The sequence below is a fragment of the Mobula hypostoma genome, chromosome 4 (genome assembly GCF_963921235.1).
Source record: "Mobula hypostoma chromosome 4, sMobHyp1.1, whole genome shotgun sequence".
NCBI classification, from domain to species: domain Eukaryota; kingdom Metazoa; phylum Chordata; class Chondrichthyes; order Myliobatiformes; family Myliobatidae; genus Mobula; species Mobula hypostoma.
The window spans coordinates 72,404,785-72,427,562 of NC_086100.1; the positions used below are offsets into that span (position 1 = coordinate 72,404,785).

Below are 22,778 nucleotides of genomic sequence, written 5' to 3' on the forward strand. Positions count from 1 at the left end.
TCCGTGCGCATCATTCCGTATGATAAAACTTTGTGTCCTTTTTCGCATTCTCCTATAAAATGCATTAAGTAGGAAAGCAACATTATTGTACTCTAACCGTCAGGAACTCCCATCAGCATATCATTATTCACTTGCATGGATGTAAAGAATCCAGAATACAAAGCGATGCCTGTTTTTTCTTGGACTCTTAACCACTCATTGAAAGCCATGAATTTTGGCATATTGAGGTAGGTGTGGAATGTGATAACTGAGGACTTGGATGGATAAAACAACTTTTTAAAAAAAAATTTTGTTAACATTTGCTACCAGATAAAGCAGCTGCATTGTTCCAAGTGAATTCCGCTTAGACTACAGAAAAAAAAAGCTGACGGCTGTATGTGGGAATGGGGGACAGAAATGCTGAGTGCAGTTGTGTACACTAGTTTAGATGCAGGTCTCTTTTTTTGTGGAGAAGCCAGTTGCTGCCCTGCCTGGGCCCCCCTGTCACAACACATGAAAGAATCTATTTATAAATGTCAGTGCTGAAGTGAAAACCTTGTGTATGAATGAAGAACATTTTCTGTGCAACATATTAAATCCTTTCCGTGGTCTGTGAATAAATCTTTATATATCTGCTTGGATGAATTAATTAACCCCTCGGCATTTTCTGCAAGGCTATGCGTGGCAACTTAGTTCATGTGTAGCCTTCGGATCTTAGTAAGCAATCCAATTGTCCCAACCGAACTCTTGGAATTAAACAGATCAAATCTTCCTCAATGAATTAACATGATTTGAGGAGGAAAAATTGCAAATCCACTGCATTACATTTAAAAACTTTGTTTTCTAAACATATGCTTCATTTTCCCTCAGCATCCACTGATATTATGAGAAACATAGACATGTTTGTTTTTAGAATATTTAATCTCCTGAATCCAATTAGTGTTCTCCCTTGAGGCCAAGATGAACTTGCAGATTTTATTTTGAGTGGATCTGTTTTTGTTCAGTGTGTATATGTATTAGATAAATTGCATCAGCCCTAGCAGGGAGTGAGAGATGTATTTAAATTGCTAGCAGTACTCTGTTGGCTTAGATCAATGCAGTTTTTAACATCAGTACCCTTTGAAGATGACAGCTGTCACTTTGACAGGGGTCGACAAGTGCCAGCTTTTGCATTGTTACTCTAAAAGCGAGTTTGAAAATGATACTAACACAGGCTTAAAATAAGATGATTATCTATTCACTCTAGTTGTGTTTATGTCCAGAATTTTTAAAGTACAAACCAAAATGTGTGTAAAGTATAAAAATAGCTGATTTGGAATCTGACACAGTGCCTTAGTAACCTCAGCTTGGCCTGAACCAACCTTTGCTCTATTGTACAGACCTAAAAATGATCTGTCTTATCATCAGATCAGTTAGCATGTTGAATGAAAAGTATTCAAGTTTTGCATCCTTTTTGCTTATCCCTGGTACTTTGCCAGTCCTAGCCAGACTCTCCATTATATTAAAATGCTGGTTAGTGCTTATTCCTGTGTGCGAACACTCTAAAGACAGATCACAATCTACTTTCTGGACCTTGAGAGATGCTCGAGTCATCTGAAAAATAACGATTTTATGTGGAATATATTCAGGGAAATTTCTAACCTTCTTGAAATTAGTTCTGACTAACTAGTCCAGCTTTTGCTTTTTATAAGTTCAGAACTCATGCCTGTTGAACCTAAAGCATGTGCTAAGACTCAGCTGCAGCCTTAGTTCCACCTGTTTAAAGCCAGGATTTTCAGATTACAGGTATAAGGAAGTCATTGATGTGGGCACAAATCTAGAAACCTGACCAAGCTTTCAAAAGCAGAGCTAATGTAGCATTAAAAATGAGATTAGTCATTTTAGTTCATTTAAAGGGCGAAGTGTCAAATGATTAGATCTCCTGCAAAGTGTTAAGTGATTAGATCTCCTGCGAAGTGTACTGTATGTAATAGCCCAGCATTAATTGCAGTGATGATGTTGGCAGTAAGCTCAGTACAAGGAACTCAAGAAACCTACTGCACAAGACCACGCAGCCCAGTCGCTTTCTGGATCAGGAAGAGCCATTCAAAATAATCACAATTCCCAGCACTCACGTTAAGTGCTGGGATCTGACACGTTAAGTGCTCATCAAAGCACTTTATAAATTATGTTTGAGTGTTCTGGCCTTACTTATTGTTTTCAGGCAATGAGTTTTAAATTCCCACCACACTCTGGATGAAAAGATTTTCTCCTTCATTTTTGTTTGAAAACTTAGATCCCCGACTTACTCTCACCTTTGGTAAATTCGCTTCTTTATATATCTAGACTTGGACAACATTATTTTTACAACTTATTTTAAATCTCTCCTCTCCTCCACCCCTTCTGTTCCTCTGCCCCGGCTGTGCCCGTCCTTGTAGTTACATATCTCCAGCCCTATAAAACTTCCTCTTCACCCTCAGTTGTGCTGTCACTTGTTTCCTGTAAAGTCAAGACCAGAACTGCAGTCACAACCTTTAATCGATCAGTTCACCAATATGGCATCAAAGTAACTGCAATACTGACAAAACGCAACGTGGGTCAGGAGCCAACATGTCTCAAAGATGACCAGATTTGTAGAAAACAATATTATCAATTAATTCCATGGAACAAATTTCCAAGCCTACCATACTTTGAGTGATAATGTTGCTATCAGTGAAAATTTGCCTTCCCGAGAGTCATTACCTTGGCTACACCATATGGATATAGAGCTCTGCTTTTGATGCTGTATTGGTTGCAACATACATTATTATTGATTGAATTGGTTTTTATATTAGAAAGGTATTAACATGTGAAATATTAGATATGGCAAAGATATTTCCCATGGTAGTGGAGTCTAGGGACAAGACAGCTCGACTTCAGGATTGAAGGACGTCCACTTAGAACAGAGAAGTGGAGAAATTACTTTAGTCATGGGGTGGTAAATCTGTGGAATTTGTTGCCATGAGTGGCTGTGGAAGCCAAATCATTGGGTGCATTTAAGGCGGAGATAGATAGATTCTTAATTAGCCAGGGCATCAAAGCTATGTGGAGAATCTAGGGGAGTGGGGATGACTGGAAGAATTGGATCAGCCCATGATTGAATGGCAGAACAGACTCGATGGACTAAATGGCCTAATTCTGTTCCTATATCTTACGGTCTTAATAAGTACACCAATTGGAAGTGCAATGAGTAGACAGACCAGTCAGGTAATAATACCAGTGGTGAACCGTTGGATCTGAATGATAGCGATAAAATCATGTAATCCTGGCACAGCTGACCTCTTATTTCGCAGTAATAACCTAATCTGCAACTGGTTAAGGAATTGTCAATTTCTTCAAGTTTGTTACTGACATTCCTTTTAAAAAAAAGAGCAGATATTGGAAAGTCAAGCTGTAAACAGAATGCTAGGAGTGTAAAGCAAATCATGGTGTGTCAATAGGGGAAAAAACAGTCTTTCATTCAGGTCAAATGCTCTTCATCAGAATTAGGGATGTGTTTAAATTGCAGAAAATGGGAGGAGTGAAGAGAAGGGGCTGGGGAAGAAAGGGTTACCTTCAGTCCTTTGAAAAATAGCTATTTTATATGTAATACAGTCGGGCAGATTTCTAAGGCTCTTAGGAACTCTCTTGCAATTAGTTCTAACTAGTTATAAGCTCGAAACCCATGCATGTTGAGTCAAAAGCATGTGCAAAGTAGTGCGAGTTTAACAATTTCAGATAATCCCTTTGAATTTTCTCTTCACAGGGAAGACTGTACCTTTGCTTCCACTTCTATTTCAAAGTGTATTATTTTGTTCCAACTTTCAGAATCAGGTTTGATATCACTGTCATAGGTCGTGAAATTTGTTCTTTCTACAACAAAACTACCAGATTTCGAAGTTCTTCTTACCTTGCAAATGAAAATCAAATAAAAACTGCACATGTTGGAATTCTGAAATAAAACAGAAAAAAACGGGAAATACACAGTCCAGGCAGCAGCTATTGAACAGATATTTCACCTCCCATAATCTCTAACCTTCCCTTCTACGTAATTAAAATCACACCACACCTCTTTTCTCAGTTTTCCAGTTCTGACGAAGGTCCATTGACTTGACATTGACACCATTTCTCTTCCCCCTCAGTCTGACCATCTGAGTACTGACAGCATTCTTCATTTATAATTTGGACATTTACAGAGTGTTGGAGTTATGTTTCGTACTGCTCTTAGTTTTAAATCTTGATGACTTAATTTAAAAGGACCACCTTGTTAATGAATGAAGTGGGACATATCCCACTAACATGGAAGACTTGTCTAGTAAGCTAGCCCTTTCCGTGTGCCTTTGTGCTGCAGAGGTCTTGTGAATGCACAATGCTTGGCTACATGGCATTCGCTGGGTTCCATGCCCTAACTTCCTGTTTCAGTAAGTACTCATTTATTTTTACAAACTTATTTTAGATTCTGCGGCAATAATTTTTAAAAGTAGCAGTGTGTCATTGAATTTTGTGATCAGCTCTCCCCTGGCTCCAAATGCTTGGCCCAAAGACCAGAATGTAGGCTATCCTCGCGTCATTTCCCGGAGCTGCGGATGCAGCTTCATCAGTCTGGACTCTCCATATAAGGCTGGAAATCTGCAAGATGACCCACACAATATTGGACCTGACAAAGGAACAGGATTTTTATGGATTTCAGTGGAGGGAGCAGCTGCAAGTGACTAAAATAAAGAATAATTGGGGACAGATTGCCACCCTATACGGCTTGCTGAGAAATAAAGGATCTGTCTTGCTTTTTAAGACTTCTTCAGTGGCCACTTTTGCCCTAACCTGGGACAGAAAGGAGCAGGCCTGCTGGTCCTTATTCAAATAAATCTGTAGATTCATTGTGGTCTGTCCTATAGTGCACAATCTTGAACCAGCTGCCGAAGGAGAGAGCACAAGTTGTTTGTGACCAAGCCCTCCAATGATGTTTTTCTTAGTTCACAAGATTTATTTTGGAATACCACTCTGCATTTGGCACTTCAGTGGGGACTAGCTGCCAAACAAAATATATTCTATTGGCATAGTTTGGTTAAGAAATAGCTGTATCTCATTAATTAGCCCTTGCTTTATAATTCATTATTGAACTGCATGTTCCATTTTTTGTTATTACATTCTTTATTTATGGTTTATTTTCCATTTTTGAAAGTGTCTGACCAGATCAAAAATGAGTCATAATGTTAATTGCCGTAGAAGCCATTGAAAGCATTAACAGCACAGTTTATGAGGTTCTGATTCAAGAAGGTGTCACCGGGGTCATGTCCTCTTTTCACTGTTAACTCTCGGGCAAACGAACAGAAGCCCGAAGTTGTCAGCACTAGGTTCAGGAACAGCTACTGTCCTACAACCATAAGGTTCGTATCTATTTATTTGTTGGGATACAGTGCAGGGTAGGCCTTTTCAGCCCTTCGAGCCATGCCGCCCAGCGATCCCCCAATTTAATCCCAGTCTCATCATGGAACAATTGGCAATGATCAATTAACCCACCGACCAATAGGTCTGTGGACTGTGGGAGGAAACCGGAGCACCCGGAGGAAACCCACACGGACATGGGGAGAACGTACAAACTCCTTTCAGCCAGGGGCTGGAATTGAACCTAGATAGCCTATATTACATTAGTGTGCCTCCTGTTGAACCATCCTATACAGCACTACCCCTACCTCATCAGACCACATTCTTGCACTACCATGCACTTGTTACTGATTCTCTTTTGCACTGATACCTTGTTTTGCACAATCTTTTCCTTCACTGTCTTGTATAATTTAAGTTATGTGTTTTCCAAATATATGGAGTTATTTTTATTATATTTCTACCCCACTGTACTTGTGTGTATACCAACAAACTTTGCCTGACCTAACTTGATATGATTTCTATTTGTGTCCTGAGAATAAATGTGGGTGTTGTTTACTGATCTAGAATAGTGGTGTTTGCAAATGTGTTCATGTGTTGGTTCTCAAGACCAGGTATTTTTTTAAAGTTCAGCTATATTTACTCCAGCATATTTTGGTCAAATTGTATAAATAAACACGTCTGTACATTTTGTGCTGGTGGGGAGGGTGTGGTGCGTACCATCAACTGACGCTGTCATGACAGTTTATGTTAACTATGGTAAGGTTGCAGGAATAGTGGTTAATGGAATTGATCATCTAATGCTTCATACAGTAAGTGCACTTAAACTTTCTTGGACCAGGATAAGGTCGGACATTTGGGATTTGTTGTCAAGCAGATCCACTCCCTCTTACACCCCCTTCAGTTTTCTTAAGCAGATAGCTGAGAAATATTGAATGATTTATAAAGCTGAAAATAGTCAATAATTCAAGAGTAGACAGTGCTTTTACTGTAAGGTAGCCTTTTCATACCTTGGTCCAAATGGTTTTCTGTCTGGCTCTGGCTGCAGCACTTTCTTGTGTATTCAATTTTTCCTTCCAATGTAATAGTCTTTAACTGGACCACTCCCCATGGTAAAACATTTTATGATCCAACAATCATGAGTGTAAAAAAATACTGTCCTAATTGCCCTCTTCCCAAACATCTCTCAATCATCCCAGTTTTAAGTTGATGTTTTATTTGTGAAATGCCTCCCCCACAGGCTGATGGGTCATCCCAGAGGGATGGTTTTCTTGTGCTGGATCCACTCTGTACTGAACATATTTCAAAACGTTTCAGAATCCTCAAGCTGTCAAGGCAGTTTGATGTGCAGATGAAAGCTGTGGCTGAGAGGTACAACATTTACAGACCTCAGTTTTCTCTTTTCAACCACCGAGCTTTCCACGCCACTTTGCCTCTTGACTGTTTCCGACACTCCGCAACAATATTCCAGTTTTCCGTCTCAATGCATTCTTCATACCTTGCTTATGGTTCGCTGTTCATTCACTGAGTACGGCCAATCTACAAATGGAACAAATGTATTTTGACACATTTATTGCTTCAGGGCTGCTTGTGATTGTGATGTTGGCCTGAGGTGGCAAAAGTGAGAGCTGTTGAATTTCTCCTCACGCCTGGCGTGTTGTCTCACTTCACTACAGGAGTGGCGTGTACTGAAGACATGAGTTTAGTGCTCTTGTCCTTTCAAGTTCTCTGTTGTTTTTTGGTGGCCTGCCACCCCCTTATTCGGCTTGGACATTTTCATCGCAAAGTTGTGCCGATGTCAGCGTTGAGTGAATGTTTGCTGTTGGCTGTGACTGTGAAGTCTAGAAATGTGAAGGTGTGATCACTTTATTAATGTTAATTAATGGAGGTACAGTATGGCAGTCCCTGACAATGAAGGCCAATCAGAACTCTATACATGAGGAAAAACCTTCAGAAAAAAGTCGAGAAAAATTAAATTATGCCAGACAACCCACTACTTTATGAAAATGTTTGTTGAAAACTGCGTGTGTAGGATATCTTCACTTCTCCACCTGCTTTGAAAGCCGAGTCAATAAAATGCCTAAATAAGTACTGTTTGCTGAGACCAAGGCTGCAGTGAATTTGGAAGTGAGAGTTGCAGATCCAAATGCATAGGAAGTTGACAATGAAATTATAGATAGTTTGATTGGTTCAGCTTTCATTTGTTCCCTTTCTCATTCTCCTTACCACATCCAACCCCTTCCCAATCCTCCATTACCTTCCTACCCTCATACACTGCTGGAGTTTCCCTGTTTCCACATCAGCCTTATTTGTCACTTCCTCTAACTTCCTGCAGTTATGACTCTGGAAAGGATGGCTTCATTGACTTAATGGAACTAAAACTGATGATGGAAAAACTTGGAGCCCCTCAGACCCACCTTGGCCTCAAAAACATGATCAAAGAAGTAGACGAGGATTTTGATGGGAAGCTGAACTTCCGAGAGGTGAGAATGTTTCCTTCTCACAGCTTTATCTTGAACTGTTTTTAACAATGTATAAAGGCTACTTGTCTCTGTTTTATTATAATATATTAGCTTTTCAATCTAATGCAGCAGTTACATGGCATTATCTGCAAACTAGTTTAATATATCAGAATCAGGTTTAATATTACTGGCATATGTCGTAAAATTTGTTGTTTTTGCAGCAGCAGTACAATAGAATGCATAATAATAGAATAAAACATAGTTTATGAAACATATATCTCTTACAGTTAAATTAAAAAGTAGTGCAATAATAGAAATTTTTAAAAATAGTGAGGTAGTGTTCAAAGGTTCAATTTCCATTCAGAAATTGGATGGTAGAGGGGAAAAAGCTGTTCCTGAATCACTGTGTGTGTGTGTGTGTGTGTGTGTGTGTGTGTGTTCAGGCTCCGGTACCTCCTTCCTGATGGTAGCAGTGAGAACAAGGCACGACCCGGGTGATGGAGTCCTGAATGATGAATGCCACCTTTCTGAGACATCGCTCCTTGAAGATGTCCAGGATACTACAGAGACTAGTGCCTGTGATGGAGTTAACTAATTTTACAACTTTCTGCAGCTTATTTTGGTCCTGTGCAGTAGCCCCCAACCCCCTCCCATACCAGACAGTGATGCAACCTGTCAAAATGCTATCCATGGTACTTATGTAGATGTTTTTGAGTGTTTTAGGTGATATACCAAATCTCCTCAAACTCCTAACGAGATATAGCTGCTGTTGTGCATTCTGTGTAGCAGCATCGTTATGTTGGGATCAGGTTTGATCCTCAAAGATATTGACACCCAGGAACTTGAAATAATTTCCCACCTCGGGTCCTTCTGAGGACTGGTGAGTGTTCCTTCATCTTATCCATTCTGAAGTCCACAAACAGTTCTTTGGTCTTATTGACGTTGAGTGCAAGGTTGTTGCTGTGACACCACTCCACTGGCTGATATATCTCACTCCATCTGAAATTCTGCCAACAATAGTTGTATTGTCAACAAACTTATAGATGGCGTTTGTAATGGAAACCAATCACATCATAAGATGTTGAGCTGAGGACCATGATTACACAAGAAGATGGTGATTCTTTAGCTGATGTCTTAGGTAGAATTGGAGGGTAAATTCAATATTACTGGACTTTGTATTAGAGATAAGGGGAGAGAATCCATGTCTGTTCTATTGGTTGCTACCAAGACTGAGTAGTACCTGATGAGAGCTTTATTAAATATAAAACCTACGTTGTAATCAAAATACAATGTGAATTTTTTTTAAATGCACTATGTTCCTTTTAATCCAAAGTTTGGGTACTACAATGATATGCAAAAGTTTTAGGTACATACCTGTGTGTACAGTACTGTATTAATTTTATGTATTGCTCTGTACTGCTGCCATAAAAAAACAAATGTCATGACATATGTGAGTGATGATAAACCTGATTCTGATATGGGTCTCTGTTGTGGACTGAGAGTGGGAAGGGGGCAGGAAAAGGGTATTCATGGTTGGGAAAAGGGGAAGGGAGAGGGGAAGGAGCAAGAAGCACTAGAGAGACATTCTGTAATGATCAATAAGCCAATTATTTAGAATCAAACTACCTTGCCTGGTGTGTCAGGGCAAGGTGTGTCTTCACCCATCCCAACCGCCACCCCTGCACTCCTTTTCTGTCACCTAATTCACACCCTTCCCATGGTGCTCCACCCTCACCATTCCCAACATGCTTTGCTCCTGCCAGATTTACAAACTAACTCTCTGTTCCACCTTGACAAATACAGTACTGTGCAGAAGTCTTAGGCACTCTGCCTATGTATATGTGCTTAAGTATTTGCACAGTACTATAGATCCATCTTGGTAGATAGTATCTACCAATTTAATATTAACCCTTCTTATGAACAAAAATTGCATATATTCTAATTAAGGTGTAACACAAATAGAAAGTCATTAGGAAACTTAACAAGTGGTCAGAATCCATTTGTGCTACTTTTCATGGATTATTTTAGCAGAATTTGCACTGCAATACTGGGTTTCATTAAAGGTTAAAGAAATACCAATTGTATGAGAGGGCAGTCTGGTGACTTTACAGGGCTGAACTGTGGTGTTTATACCACAATATTAATCAAAGCTGCTGACTGAATTGTACTCAACCTGAGAAAAGGAGACACGGTTTAAATATTTTGGGCAAGAAATCTTTGCTGGGTCCCTATAGTGCTCACTTAGTTCACTTGATGGAAACAAGCATTTTCTGTATCTTACTTGTACTGGACTAGGGATAAATACTGAAAAGAGTGGGACCTGCACCATGAATGAAAGTAATGCAAAAGCATTTTTCAAGATTGATAATTGTCTGTAAAAAGGTGAGTTAAACCATGTCAAATTTCTTAAAAATAACTTCTGATGGATCACGTTCAAATGCAGAAATGCAAATATTGTTTAGTTCACAAATCCTGCATTCTACAATGATTTAGTGTTAAGTAATTTTGCTGCTTGAAGCAGTTTACGAAGAGAGCTGTTCTATCAGCATAATTGATTGAAGTTTGTTTGCTTGAACTTGTATCGACCTTTACTGTGAATCAATTAAATCGAATATGTACACAATTTAGATCTGTATGTACATTGTTTTTTTCCCATTTTCCTTTCTCAGGATATAAATAGATTGTTGCATAAGGATTTTAAAGTAGTCTGTGCTATTTCTTCCCGCCATTAGTCAGATCACCTCTCAGTGATCAAGGTACCAAAGGACTAAATTGACGGCAAATCAGTGACAGGTGGCAGAAACATTAAAAATAATTGTGTGCATTTATCGGTCTGTAAACTGCTTATCTTTGGGTGGTAAATTGAGTGGAATATCAGAACAAAGTAAGCAAAGCATAATGACACTTCTTCTTCCTATTATCTCGATCAAATCTTTATATTTTTATTCCTTTTTTACACACCAACTGAGTAAATTATGCTCATACTGCTGTCCTATAATCTCTTCCCAAATTAACCATAAAGCCACCCGGAAGCTGTACCTTATATACATGTATTTTATTTTATTGAGATACAGCACAGAATAGGCCCTTCCAGCCTTCTGAGCCATGCCACCCAGAAATCCCTTCATTTAACCCTAGCCTAATCACAGGACTGTTGACAATGAGCAATTAACCTACCAACTGGTATATCTTTGGACTGTGGGAGGAGACTGGAGCACCCAGAGGAAACCCATGCAGTCACGGGGTAAAAAAGAGGCGGCACGGTAGTGTAGTGGTCAGCACAACGCTTTACAGTACAGGTGACCGGGGTTCAATTCCCGACGCTGCCTATAAGGAGATTGTACGTTCTCCCCGTGACTGCGTTGGTTTCCTCCAGATGCTCTGGTTTCCTCCCACAGTCCAAAGACGTGCAGGTTGTTAGGTTAATTGGATATTGTAAACTGTCCCATGATTAAGCTACTGTTAAATTAGTGGCATGGCTCAAAGGGCCAGAAGGGACTACTCTATGCTGTATCTCAATAAATAAGTAAACAAACCCCTTACAGACAGTGGAAAGAATTGAACCCAGGTCCCCTGTCCTGTAAAGTGTTGTGCTAACCACTACACTACTGTGTCGCCCTATATTTGCATGTACCTAGTCCACGAACAATAACTTCTTAATGACACATGGCAGAAGACCCGTGGCCTGGCAGATGGGTGTTTTATTTTCTCAAGATAGAATTATGCACATTGGTATTTTCACTGGTAAAATATCAAATTTTGTTTGAAGAATAAGCTCTAATTTTTTTTCCAGATCTTATAATCTTGAAGCTTCTAGTTTTTAAAAATGGATACACAAGAGACCACAGATGCTGGAAACTGGAGCAACTCAGAATCTACTGAAAGAACTCACTGGGTCAAGCAGCTTTGGTAAGAGGAAAGAAAAGTGTCGACATTTAAGTCTGAAATGTCGAAAATTTCTTTCCTCCCACTGATCCTCTTAGATATGCTGATTCCTTCCAGCAGATTGTGCAATAGTCTAAAAATGATTTGCTCTTCCCTGCCAGGATACTTTTCTAAATATGGCTATGTTGGAAAAAAATTACAGGAAACCAAAATGCTGATAATCTGTATCAGATTTTTACTACATTGTGTACAGTGAATCATATTTCAATTGGCACTTCTTTTCCTTGTACTTAATCTACTTCCTGAACCTTGGACATTGGTACTGCTGACATATCTGAAATGCCAGATAAACGCCATTCTCCTGGGCACTGTTGTGAATAACACTGGTGAAAAATCACAAGATGTTGCTTTATTTTCTTTCTGAAAGGTTTCTAGTCTCCAAAATAAAACTTAGGAGTAAGCTGGGAAAATGCTGCTCGACCAACTTGCAGTTGAGTTCATGGGACACCACGTAGATGGGCACATTTGTAGACCAACAGGGAGGCCTGGGCAGGGGTTGTGCGATGAAATATCCCAGAATAAACTCTAAGTCAAAAGTGAAATTAAATTTTAGCATGGAAAATGCCAACTGATGTTTTCTCGTATCTTCTTCATTTATAAGTTCAAGCCTCATTTAAGATTCTTAAAAAAACTGAGGTCGATTTTGGGGGAAATGAAATTTCAACAGGGGCTCGACAGTTGGATATAGTTTACAATGACACTGGGTATGATTTGTGCAGTTGGTATTGACATCATATGACGTGATTCTTGGCCTCACACGGAAGGACAGTTAATGTTCTCCAAGCTATTCAGCAATAGGCTCCTTAATGCACAAGCAGCAGTGGGTTAGCTTTGCCATTTGCAATGAATTGCTTAACATTTAATTCATTTTGTTCCATAACTTATCTTGACCCTTGTCTTCCTTAGATGCCTATATCCTTAAGAAGTTACTGTTTGTGAAATAATATCCACATTTTTCATGATTGCAGTATCTGCTTAGATAAGCATGCACCTTAAACACTGCTTATCAAATCTGGCTCATCCAACAGCTAATTGCTCACAGCTATTTTGTCTCCTCCACAGACCTCACCCTTGCATTAAAAGCCTTTAATAGATTCTCTGGACACTAGTAGATAGTCCTCAAGCACACCCATTGTATTTAAGGATATGTTGAACTGATCTAAACAATTGGTTTGTTTTTCATTGTAATACTCTATATAGAATCACTTCAGTTTCTAAATTGGTTACCTTGAGCAGTGACTTGCTTGCATTTGCAAATTGACTATCTCTGTCTCTGGTCGCACACTCATCTCCACCAACCCCCCCCCCCCACATGTGATCCATAGCATCAAGCCTCCTCTTTGTGCTCACTCCTTAATTGTTCAATAATTTTCAAGAACAAGTGTAATAGGAGACTGAAGAGTGTTAAAACAAATTTTAGAAATTCATTTTGTAGCTTGAATCAAAACTGATTTCCAGCAGTAGCTGTAGTCACTGCTCAAGGTAACCACATTGAAGTAAGCAGGATCTGCCTGCTAAACATGGTATGTAATACAAAATGTTTCCCAAATCAAAGCAGGGAATTTCAACTCATTGCCCTCAGTGGCATTTATCACAACCAGTTCTTGGGAACATTTCTGTACACACTTCAGTTGTGTGAAAGGATACTCAGGAAAGAGGACAGGATTTCTAAGATTTCTGGATGATTGGGACCGTTCTGAGAGTGATAAATACTGGTTAAACTGGAAGTGTTGTGCCTCGCCTATTCCAGGATGAATCTCATCATTGGGAGGATTTAAACTAACTCACCAGGCTGATGAGAACCTGAAAAGACCTTCAGAGGGGAGAGCGGCAGAGGCAGATTTGATGGAGGCTCTCTATTTGTCGGGATCGACCATGGATGTGGTGTCCTAGCTGTCATTATGCAGGCCAGGGCTATACGATATGGAAAGCAAGCCCATGTAGCAGGCTCTCCCTCTCCACACAGCTGATAAATCCAAAGAAATGACGGAGACCAATGTCATTTGGCCCCAGTGGCATCACAGGAGTTGCCAGTCAATGTTGAATTCAACTGAGGGACTCCAGCTCTAGATTTTTCCGTAGGGTTTATTCCCAAAGCCTTTCCCATGAGTAGGTAGAGCTGCAAGGCAGTGGAGGTTTGAGATGAGAGTTTTTCTCCTCCAAAGTGAGCTGCCAACCACAACTGTTGCCCGACCAGATTTGATACTTGAATTACTATGTAAACTTGGAAAAGGAAACTAAGATTAGAAGGAAAAGGACAGCAAAGCAGTAAGGCAACACTTCATGATACATGCATCTCACAACATGAAGCTCTCTAAAACCTGAGGACTCAGGCCTAATGTGACTGTCACAGACAACAACCGCACCTTTCCAGCTTTTCAGTCAGGCTTGCTAAGTTGCCATTTTTGTCATTGTATATCCATGATGGTCACAAAGGGATAGAAAAACTTGGCACGTTTATTCTTCCACGGTTCAAAAACATGAGAAACAAGATCTGCAGATGCTGGAATCTTGGAGCAAAAAGTAAACTGCTGGAAGAACTCAGTGTGTCACACAGTATCCATGCAGGCAAATGGATAGCCATGTTCTGATGTCCTGATGCAGGGTCTCAACCTGAAATGTCAATCATTCCTTAGCTTCCACAAATGCTGCTTGACCTGCTGAGTTCTTGCAGCAGTTTATTTTTACTTTGCTTCAAAAGCACTGGAGCCTAATATAGTGTCAGAAAATAAAACACAATGACTGACACAAGTTTCTGATTACAAAGGCCGGGTGCAGTACATTTCTAAGTGCTTCTAATTGTGGGCCCCTTGCATATCTGGGAAGGATTTAAATTCATAGCCTAAAGTCACAATTAAGAAGGTTGTAGAAAACTCCAAAGATAGTAAGGTGATGGAATTTGAAGACATGATTATATTTGAGTGTAGCTGGATGACATGCTGCAGCTTTCACAGAGATGGGAAATGTGATGAGACTGGATAGAAAAACTCCCTTTTTTTAAACTGCCCAAATGCTCTGTTCCTTCCAAGTTTTATATTTTTATTACTTGAGCATTTTCAAGAAGATGCACAATAAACAAAAGGCTTTGATCTTATGGTAAAGGATAAATTTACTGGCAATAAAATGAGGGTAAGTTGAGCTGTCTTGTTTGCCTGTCCAAATCTCTTCTGAAGTCATTGATTATGTTCTTACCAACTGTGACTTGATTACCAGATCATAATAAATCTGAGTATTTAAAAGCACATCGCTCTACCATGATAGGCATTATATTTTAAATTAGTGTTCCCTGGTCCTCGAGCCATCTGTGAGTGGGTATATCTTCTCCCCATTTCCTTTTTCTAAACCAGTGACAGTCCTTGTATACCTCTAGCAATGTTTCTCTCCAAGGAGAACAGCCACACTTTACCATTCCAAATCTGCAGCCATAAACCTTCATCCCTAAATCATTCCACTAACTTTCTCATATGTCTTCATTTGTCACAATACTACAGCTATATTTTTATCTGTTTTATACAGATTAATCATAGCCCCTCTGCTTTCAATAGACATAAACACCTTTATTTCCCATTTCCTGGACATTTTTTTGGACTTTATTACAACTACATTATTTTGCCTTATGCTTTCTACCAGAAGTGTATCACTTCATATTTCATCTTGTTATTTGTCTGTGCATACAGGCAGCCTGTTTTGTTGCAGTCTATTACAGTTTATGGCTATTTTAAACATAAGAGATTCTACAGATGCTGGTAATCCAGAGCAACGCACATAAGTGCTGGAGGAACTCAGCAGGTGAGGCAACATCTATGGAAATGAATAAACAGTCGACGTTTCGAGCCAAGTCCCTTCATCAGGACTGGGAAGGAAGTGGGAAGATGCCAGAATAAGAAGGTGGGGGAGGGGAAGGAGGACAGTCTGGAAGGTGATAGGTGAAGGGGGTGATGAAATAACAAGCCGGGGGGTGGTAGGTGGAAAAGGCAAAGAGGTGGAGAAGAAGGAATCAGATAGGAGAGGAGATGGACCACGGAAATATCAGAAGGAGGAGGAGCACCAGGACAATATAATAGGCAGATGAAGAGAAGAGGTAAGACACCAGAGTGGGGAATAGAGGAGAAGTGAATGGGACGAGGGAATAAAAAGAAGAAAAATAAATTACCAGAAGGATAAATTGATGTTCGTGCCATCAGGTTGCAGGCTACCTAGACTGAATATGAGGGGTTGTTCCTCCAAACTGAGAGTGGCCTCATCGTGGCAAAAGAGGAGACCATTTACTGGCATTTCAGAACAGAAATGGGGATAGGAATTAAAATGGTTGGCTACTGGGAAATTCCACTTTTTGCAGATGAAGTGGAAGTGTTCGACAAAGCGGTCTCCCAGTTTACATGGTGTCTCAGTAATATAGAGGAGGCCACATTGAATAGCACCAGATACAGTAGACAACCCCAACAGATTCACAGGTGAAGTGTTGCCTCACCTGAAAGATCTGGTTGGAGCCCTGAGTGAAGGTAAATGAGGAGGTGAATAGGCATGTGTAGCATTTCTGTATTTCTGTCACTAACAGGAATACACACCAGGAGGGACGAATGGACAAGGGGGTCACGGAGGGATTAATCCCTGCAGAAAGCTGGGGGGGGGGGTGGCAGAAGTTGTGGAGAAAATTATTGGGTGCAGAGGTTCATAGTGTGGTGGGTGAGGATAAGAGGAACCCTATCTCTGTTCCGTTGCCAGGAGGATGGGGTGAGCACGGATGTCTGCAAAAACGGAGGAGATGCAGGTGAGAGCAGCATCAATAGTGGAGGAAGGAAAAATCCATTATTTGAACAGGAGGACATCTCTGATGTCCTGGAAAGGAAAACCTCATCCTGGGAATAGATGCTGCAGAGACGAGGGAACTGAGAAAAGGGAATAGCACTTTAAGAGGAGACAGAGTAGGAAGAGATATAGTCAAGATAGCTGTAAGAATCAGTAGGTTTATAAACGATGTTGAAAGACAGTTTGTCTCCAGATCGAGAAAAGGGAGAGAGATGCCAGAAATTGACCAAGTGAATTTTAGGGCAGGGTGGAAGTTGGAGGCAAAGTTGATGAATTTGACAGCATGGGTGCACAAAGCAGAATCAAAGCAGTCATCAATGTCGTGCAGAAAGCGTTGGGGAATATTACCAGGGAAGGCTTGGAGCATGGATCGTTCCACATAGCCATCGAAAAGGCAGGCGTAGCTGGGGCCCACGCGAGTGCCCATGGATACACCTTGAGTTTGGAGAAAGTGGGAGGAGCTGAAGAGAAATTGCTGAAGGTGAGGACCAGTTCCACCAGATAGAGGGTTGTGTTGGAGGGGCTATGCCTATTTCCCTTTCAATCTTGCTTTCTGCAGTTAATCGAAATTTGAATAAATTCAGACTTAACCAGTGGACGGCATGCTTGTCAGGATTCTTAAATACAAGATGTAGAAAGTCATCCACATAGCAAGGTTGACTTTTTTAAGACACCGTAGTGCAATTACAGCCAATAGCTGGCCAAATCCCTCCACTCCATATATTTAACAACAAGTATAAGCTGATCTGTTTCCCAGCATGATTTATAAATAACTCTATCACTGATGATGGATGTTATTTTCCATTACTTAATATCTGGGCAACCAAAGATAGTTCTTTGTTTTGAATTGATTGCATAATTGAAACAAACATTTCAATAATTTTTAATTATTAAATGATTTTAACATGGGAAAGTATCCCAGACTACATCACAGAAATGTAGACAACCATAATGAATGAGCCATACTCGGAGCTGGTCAAAAAGCACAGTTTTAAGATTAATCTTAATGAAGGTGTAGGAGCCATGTATCTTCCTTCTTTCTGTATTGCATTTTGAGGTGCACACTTATTGTGTTTATTATGGGTAGTTAGCCACATGGTTTGGGACGTGGTAGACACAAAGAGTTCAGTTAAATTTTCATGCTTTATTTTTAGTCGAGTTTGGGTAGAGCTAGAGAGTGGGCTAGGGGTGCTATCTTTTTTGCTGATGTTTTAAGTCACTTAAGTACACCTTGGTATGCTTGAATATTCTTGAATACTTTTAAGAACATTTAGCTTAGGTACATTTCAATCTGTTAAGACTATTTATTTCATTATATCGCTAGATTTAGTTCCATTAGTTTCTATTATTTGTTTAGATGGTTTCTTAATAAAGGATTCAATGTATTCTTCGACTTTGGAACTTCATTATTGGATGGGTAGCATATCGTAGAGTATCAACCCACCCTCCCCCGTGCATAATCTCTAAGTGCTTTTGGTTTGTTTTCAAGTAACCATTACAAGCTGTGTACATACATCTACTGATGCTTCTGGACACATCTTCAGTGATGTTCCTGGAATCACTGGGTGTTTCGGGTCTTTCAACATCATACAACCTCCTCCAGGTGACCCAACCGGGGCTGATCAGACTCCAGCTTGTGTCCAGATGGCTAGCTACTTATGACTCCATGGCTCCCCTCTTTTGAGCCACAGCCATCTTGAGGCCCTCTCTGCTGCATCGGTGGTACTGCGGATGGCTCTCCTCTTCCTCTCTCCCTCGATGCCCAAAATGCTGAATGCTCTAACTAAAGAACGGGCTATGAATCCCCTACAACCAACCTCCACTGGGAGACACCTCGCTCTCCATCCAGCCTGTTGACAGTTGCTGACCAGTCCTGCGTACTTGGAGAGCTTCCTTTCAAAGGCCTCTTCCAAGCTATCTTCCCATGGGACTGTCAGCTCCAGCAGCACCACTTGCTTAGTAGACTCAGACACTAGGACAATGTCTGGTCGTAGGGTGGTGGCTGCGACATGGTTGGGGAACTTCAGCTGCCCTTTGAGGTCCACCAACAGCTGCCAGTCCCTTGCAGAGGTCAGAATGCCTGCAGATGTTCTTTTGGCAGGTATTGGCTGCTCCCCAGCTCTGACAAAGGCAATGGTCTGCTTGGAGGGTCAGGACCGCTTCGCCCACTCAACTCCTGCGCTGACGGCTTCAGCGATGGTCTTCAGGACCTGATCATGCCTCCACCTGTACTGTCCCTCACCAAGTGCCCTTGCACAGCCGCTGAGGATGTGCTCCAGGGTTCCTCGCTTGGAGCACAGTGGGCACGCAGATGATTCTGCCTTGCCCCACGTGTGCAGGTTTGATGGGCTTGGAAGCACATCGTACACTGCCTGGATGAGAAATTGGATGCGGTGTGGTTCGGCTTTCCAAAGATCAGCCCAGGTCACTTTCCTCTCAACCGCTTTCTCCCATCTTGTCCAAGCTCCCTGTTGCTTCGTTCCCACCGCCTTGCAGGCTCTCATCTCCTCCACGACTGCCCTCACCTCCTCCTGAACTAGACGACGACTTTCCTTCCCTCTGGTGTCCATTTGGGGAGTTGGAAAGGATCCTAGCCCAGCTCAGCCTCGTGTGACCACTCCCACCAGCCTCCTGTGACGCAGCCTCGCCTCTGCCTCCTGAACAGCTTCCTCTGCCCTCCACTTCCTGCCAGTACTTACTTCGATCCCTGCTGTAGCCACCTTCGGGTCACTTGAGTCCCTATACTGTAGCACTTCTCTGGCTCTTGTTACCTTGAATTCTTCCTCCAAGGACCTGAAGGGCAGTTGCAGTTTGTTGTGGTGTCCATAGAGTGCGATGCTGCTCAGGCTCTTTGGCAGCCCCAGCCATCTCCTGAGGTGGTTGCTAACCCTCCTCTCTAAGGTTTTGACTGTTGAGATCGGAACTGCATAAACGAGGAGGGGCCACAGGATTCTGGGAAGAATGCCATGCTGATACACCCGAGCTTTAAACTTCCCAGGTAGGCCAGACTTGTCCACAGATTTCAGCCAGCCATCCAACTCGCTGCAGGTTGCCTGAATGGATGTGGTGTCCCTTAAAGAGCTGTCAAAAACTTTGCCTAAGCTCTTGACTGGCTTATAGAGCAAAAACTTCTGAGTGTGGTAGTCAGCCTGCTGAAGGATCAGCAGCCAGAAGGTGAAAATAGGACTTGGGGGATGAACAAAATGTAAGAGTGAGGAATTATTTTACGGATTGAGATTGAGGAATCATGTTTCTCGAGTTACTAGTACCAAGAAGGGAGAAATATGTCATAAACTTACAAATGCTGAAAGTTATTTAATTTATTTTCCTTATTTCTATGAATTTATTGGAAGCATTGTTTCAATTAAAGCTACATTTTTGACAAAATTATTTATTCTACCTAAATAAAATCACACTGGGTCTTTACTAATTTCCAGGTCAAGAATTAAATTAGCCTCTTAAATTCTTGGCATTTTGTAGCCAGCCATGACAGTGATTTTTTAAAGTTGCATGGCAAGAAATTTAAGGTTGTGCTTCTTCATAACATTGGGGTATCCTTTGGTAAAGAGGTGGGCTAATAAAGCATTCTCAGTGATTTTTGGAAATTATACAAGTTTATCAAAACAACCATTTGTCAGTGTTAAATTAGTCCACAAAATAAGGCATTGTAACTGACGCAACAAATCCTCAATACCACAGGGAATGATGTGAAGTTAAATATATCTTCCCATTTGAATTTTGGGTTATTTAAAATGGGAAGGACTTTTACTTGCCTTTTGAATTTGTTGATAGCCTGTGGCCAGGAGACAGGGCAGGTTGAGTGCTATAATGCACCAATTCCTCAATTTCAGCCTAAATTTTGGTGAGTTTTAAAGTGGAAGGTTCGAACTTTCACCCTCTCTGACTTCGGAGATCAACTATTTGATTCGTGCTTATGTGCAATTATATGAATTGCAGTCACTTGGGTTTGCCAATAAACAGAAGTAGCAGTTTATTTTTACCATAGCAGTGACTTGCATATGCATATGTTTACATGTGTGCAGCATACACTAACAGGCTCCTCACCAAAATGAGTAAATCATTGACAATTTATTGCTACAGCTGTAGAAAATTAGACTTCAGTACACATCCTGCACAGGCTTTGTGGATGTCATCTATACCACCACTTCCATTCCAACTTAATTTTCAAAGAAATTCTGTAAGAGGTTATCATCCAACCCACATCCAAGACAGCTGGGATGTCTTGAATTATATCCTCCTTTATTCTTTCTAAGGAATGCCCAAGACACCATTCATTAAACTAGTTGCTGCTTCTAATCCTTTAGAGGCTGTTTAGTCGTTTAATCTAGGTTTTTATTTCAATCTGGATAAGAAAGTCACGTTGCATGCAAAACATGTGAGAATCAGATGTTTCTGCCGAACTAAAGGGAGAACGATATCCACACACAAAATGCTGGAGGAATCCAGCAAGTCAGGCAGCTTCTATGTAAATAAAAGTTGACGTTTCAGGCCAAAACCCTTCTTCAGGACTAGAAAGGAAGGGAAAGACACCAGAATAAAAAGATGGGGGGAGGGAATGATGGATAGCTAGAAGATGATAGATGAAGCTAGGTGGGTGGGAAAGGCAAAGGTGAAGAAATCTGATAGGAAAGGAGAGTGGACCATAGAAGAAAGGGAAGGAGGATGGGCATCAGGGGGAGGAGATAGGCAGGTGCAAGGAGACAAGAGGCCGGAGTGGGGAATAGAAGAAGAGGAGAGGGGAAGGGAATTTTTTTGTCGCAGGGAGAAACTGATGTTTATGCCATTAGGTTGAAGGCTACCCAGACATAATATAGGGTGAGGCTCTTCCACCCTGAGAGGGGCCTCATCATAGCACAAGAGGAGGCCATGGACCGACATGTTGGAACAGGAATGGGGGCCACTGGGAAGATCTGCTTTTGGCGGATGGAGCAGAGGTGCTTGATGAAGTGGTACCCCAATTTACGACAGGCCTCAACAATGTAGAGGAGGCTGCATCGGGAGCATCAAATACAAACTACAGCTCTCTGTCGTAACGTAAGACAATTGAACAGAATTTATGCAGCTTTTGCATTCTGGCTTCCTTACTGGTCCGAACAGTGCTACTTGCCAATGTTATTCTGATCTGTACTTGAATATTTGTACTATTCTGATAATTGCATTGTTCCGTAGGCTGTGTCCAGTTTGCCTTTATATTCAGGAATCCGTCTGTAGACCAATTACACTAAGCAAAGCACGAAAAATAGTTCAATTTTCAGAATATTTGGATGGAATTAGTGATTTTTAGTTTTGCTTAGAAATTCCAATGACTTGTAAAGCATGCTAATGTAAGGGGTTTCTTTTTTTTATGTCACTGCTTAGTCTAATTAAAATGGCTTCTTTGTTATGTTATAATTGAAAGGGCTTCTTTGTTATGTTAACTGCTGAGAAAGTCCTTCCCGCTAGCAGTTTGTTTTGGATTATCTATTGATATGGAGGACGAATGAACCAATTGCGATAGTTGTTATGCTTTTGGTGTGTTTGTAAGATATTGTATGCGTGGGGTTTTGGGGGGGAAGGCGGGAGAGAGAGACAGAGGATGGACCAGGTGCTGTGAGTCCGCTAACGGGGTCGGATCCCGAGCGGGGCGTTCGGCGAGGAGAGAAGGTGGAGACGGACTCGTGTGGAGCGTCTGGTCGACCACCGTTGTTGGTCCTAGGCAGCCGGTTGAGGTGGTCCGAGGGGTCGCAGGGTAAAGAAGAAGAGTGCTGAGCTCCAACTGTTTGTGCACGAAGAGATTGAACTTTGATAAGTGTAGCGCCTTTGATTTTCTTTTTATATTTTATTCTCTATTAATTATATAGTTCCAGTAATATCTATCAACTGTAAATCATTTAATCATATCTGGTGTATTGTCTGTTATTTGAGCGGGGTGGGGTACCTCACACAGCATCCACACAAACTGATTACCCAGTTTGGCGGGGCTGAGGGTTGTTTCCCTAGACGACAGCGAGCCGAGCGACCCTGAGGCTGGCCAGGGGGGCTACACTAAGAAGACCATTAATGTAGTATATATGATATATTATAGTATAAAAAGATCATTAATGTAGTATATATGATATAGAACATATATACAGTACTGAATAGGCCATTCAGCCCACAATGTTTTACTGCTCTTGGTGCCATTTCCTACCAAATGCCCTCTTT

General features: G+C 41.1%; 1 protein-coding gene across 2 annotated transcripts in view; it reads left to right on the forward strand.

Annotated features, from left to right (window-relative positions):
* Positions 1-22,778, forward strand: part of LOC134345392 (EF-hand domain-containing protein D1-like) — a 137,520-nt gene that overhangs the window by 91,350 nt on the left and 23,392 nt on the right. For both annotated transcript variants that reach the window (XM_063045981.1, XM_063045982.1), the window contains exon 2: positions 7,694-7,841. In XM_063045981.1, coding sequence (XP_062902051.1) covers positions 7,694-7,841 — 148 coding nt within the window. The remainder of the gene's footprint in view (positions 1-7,693; positions 7,842-22,778) is intronic.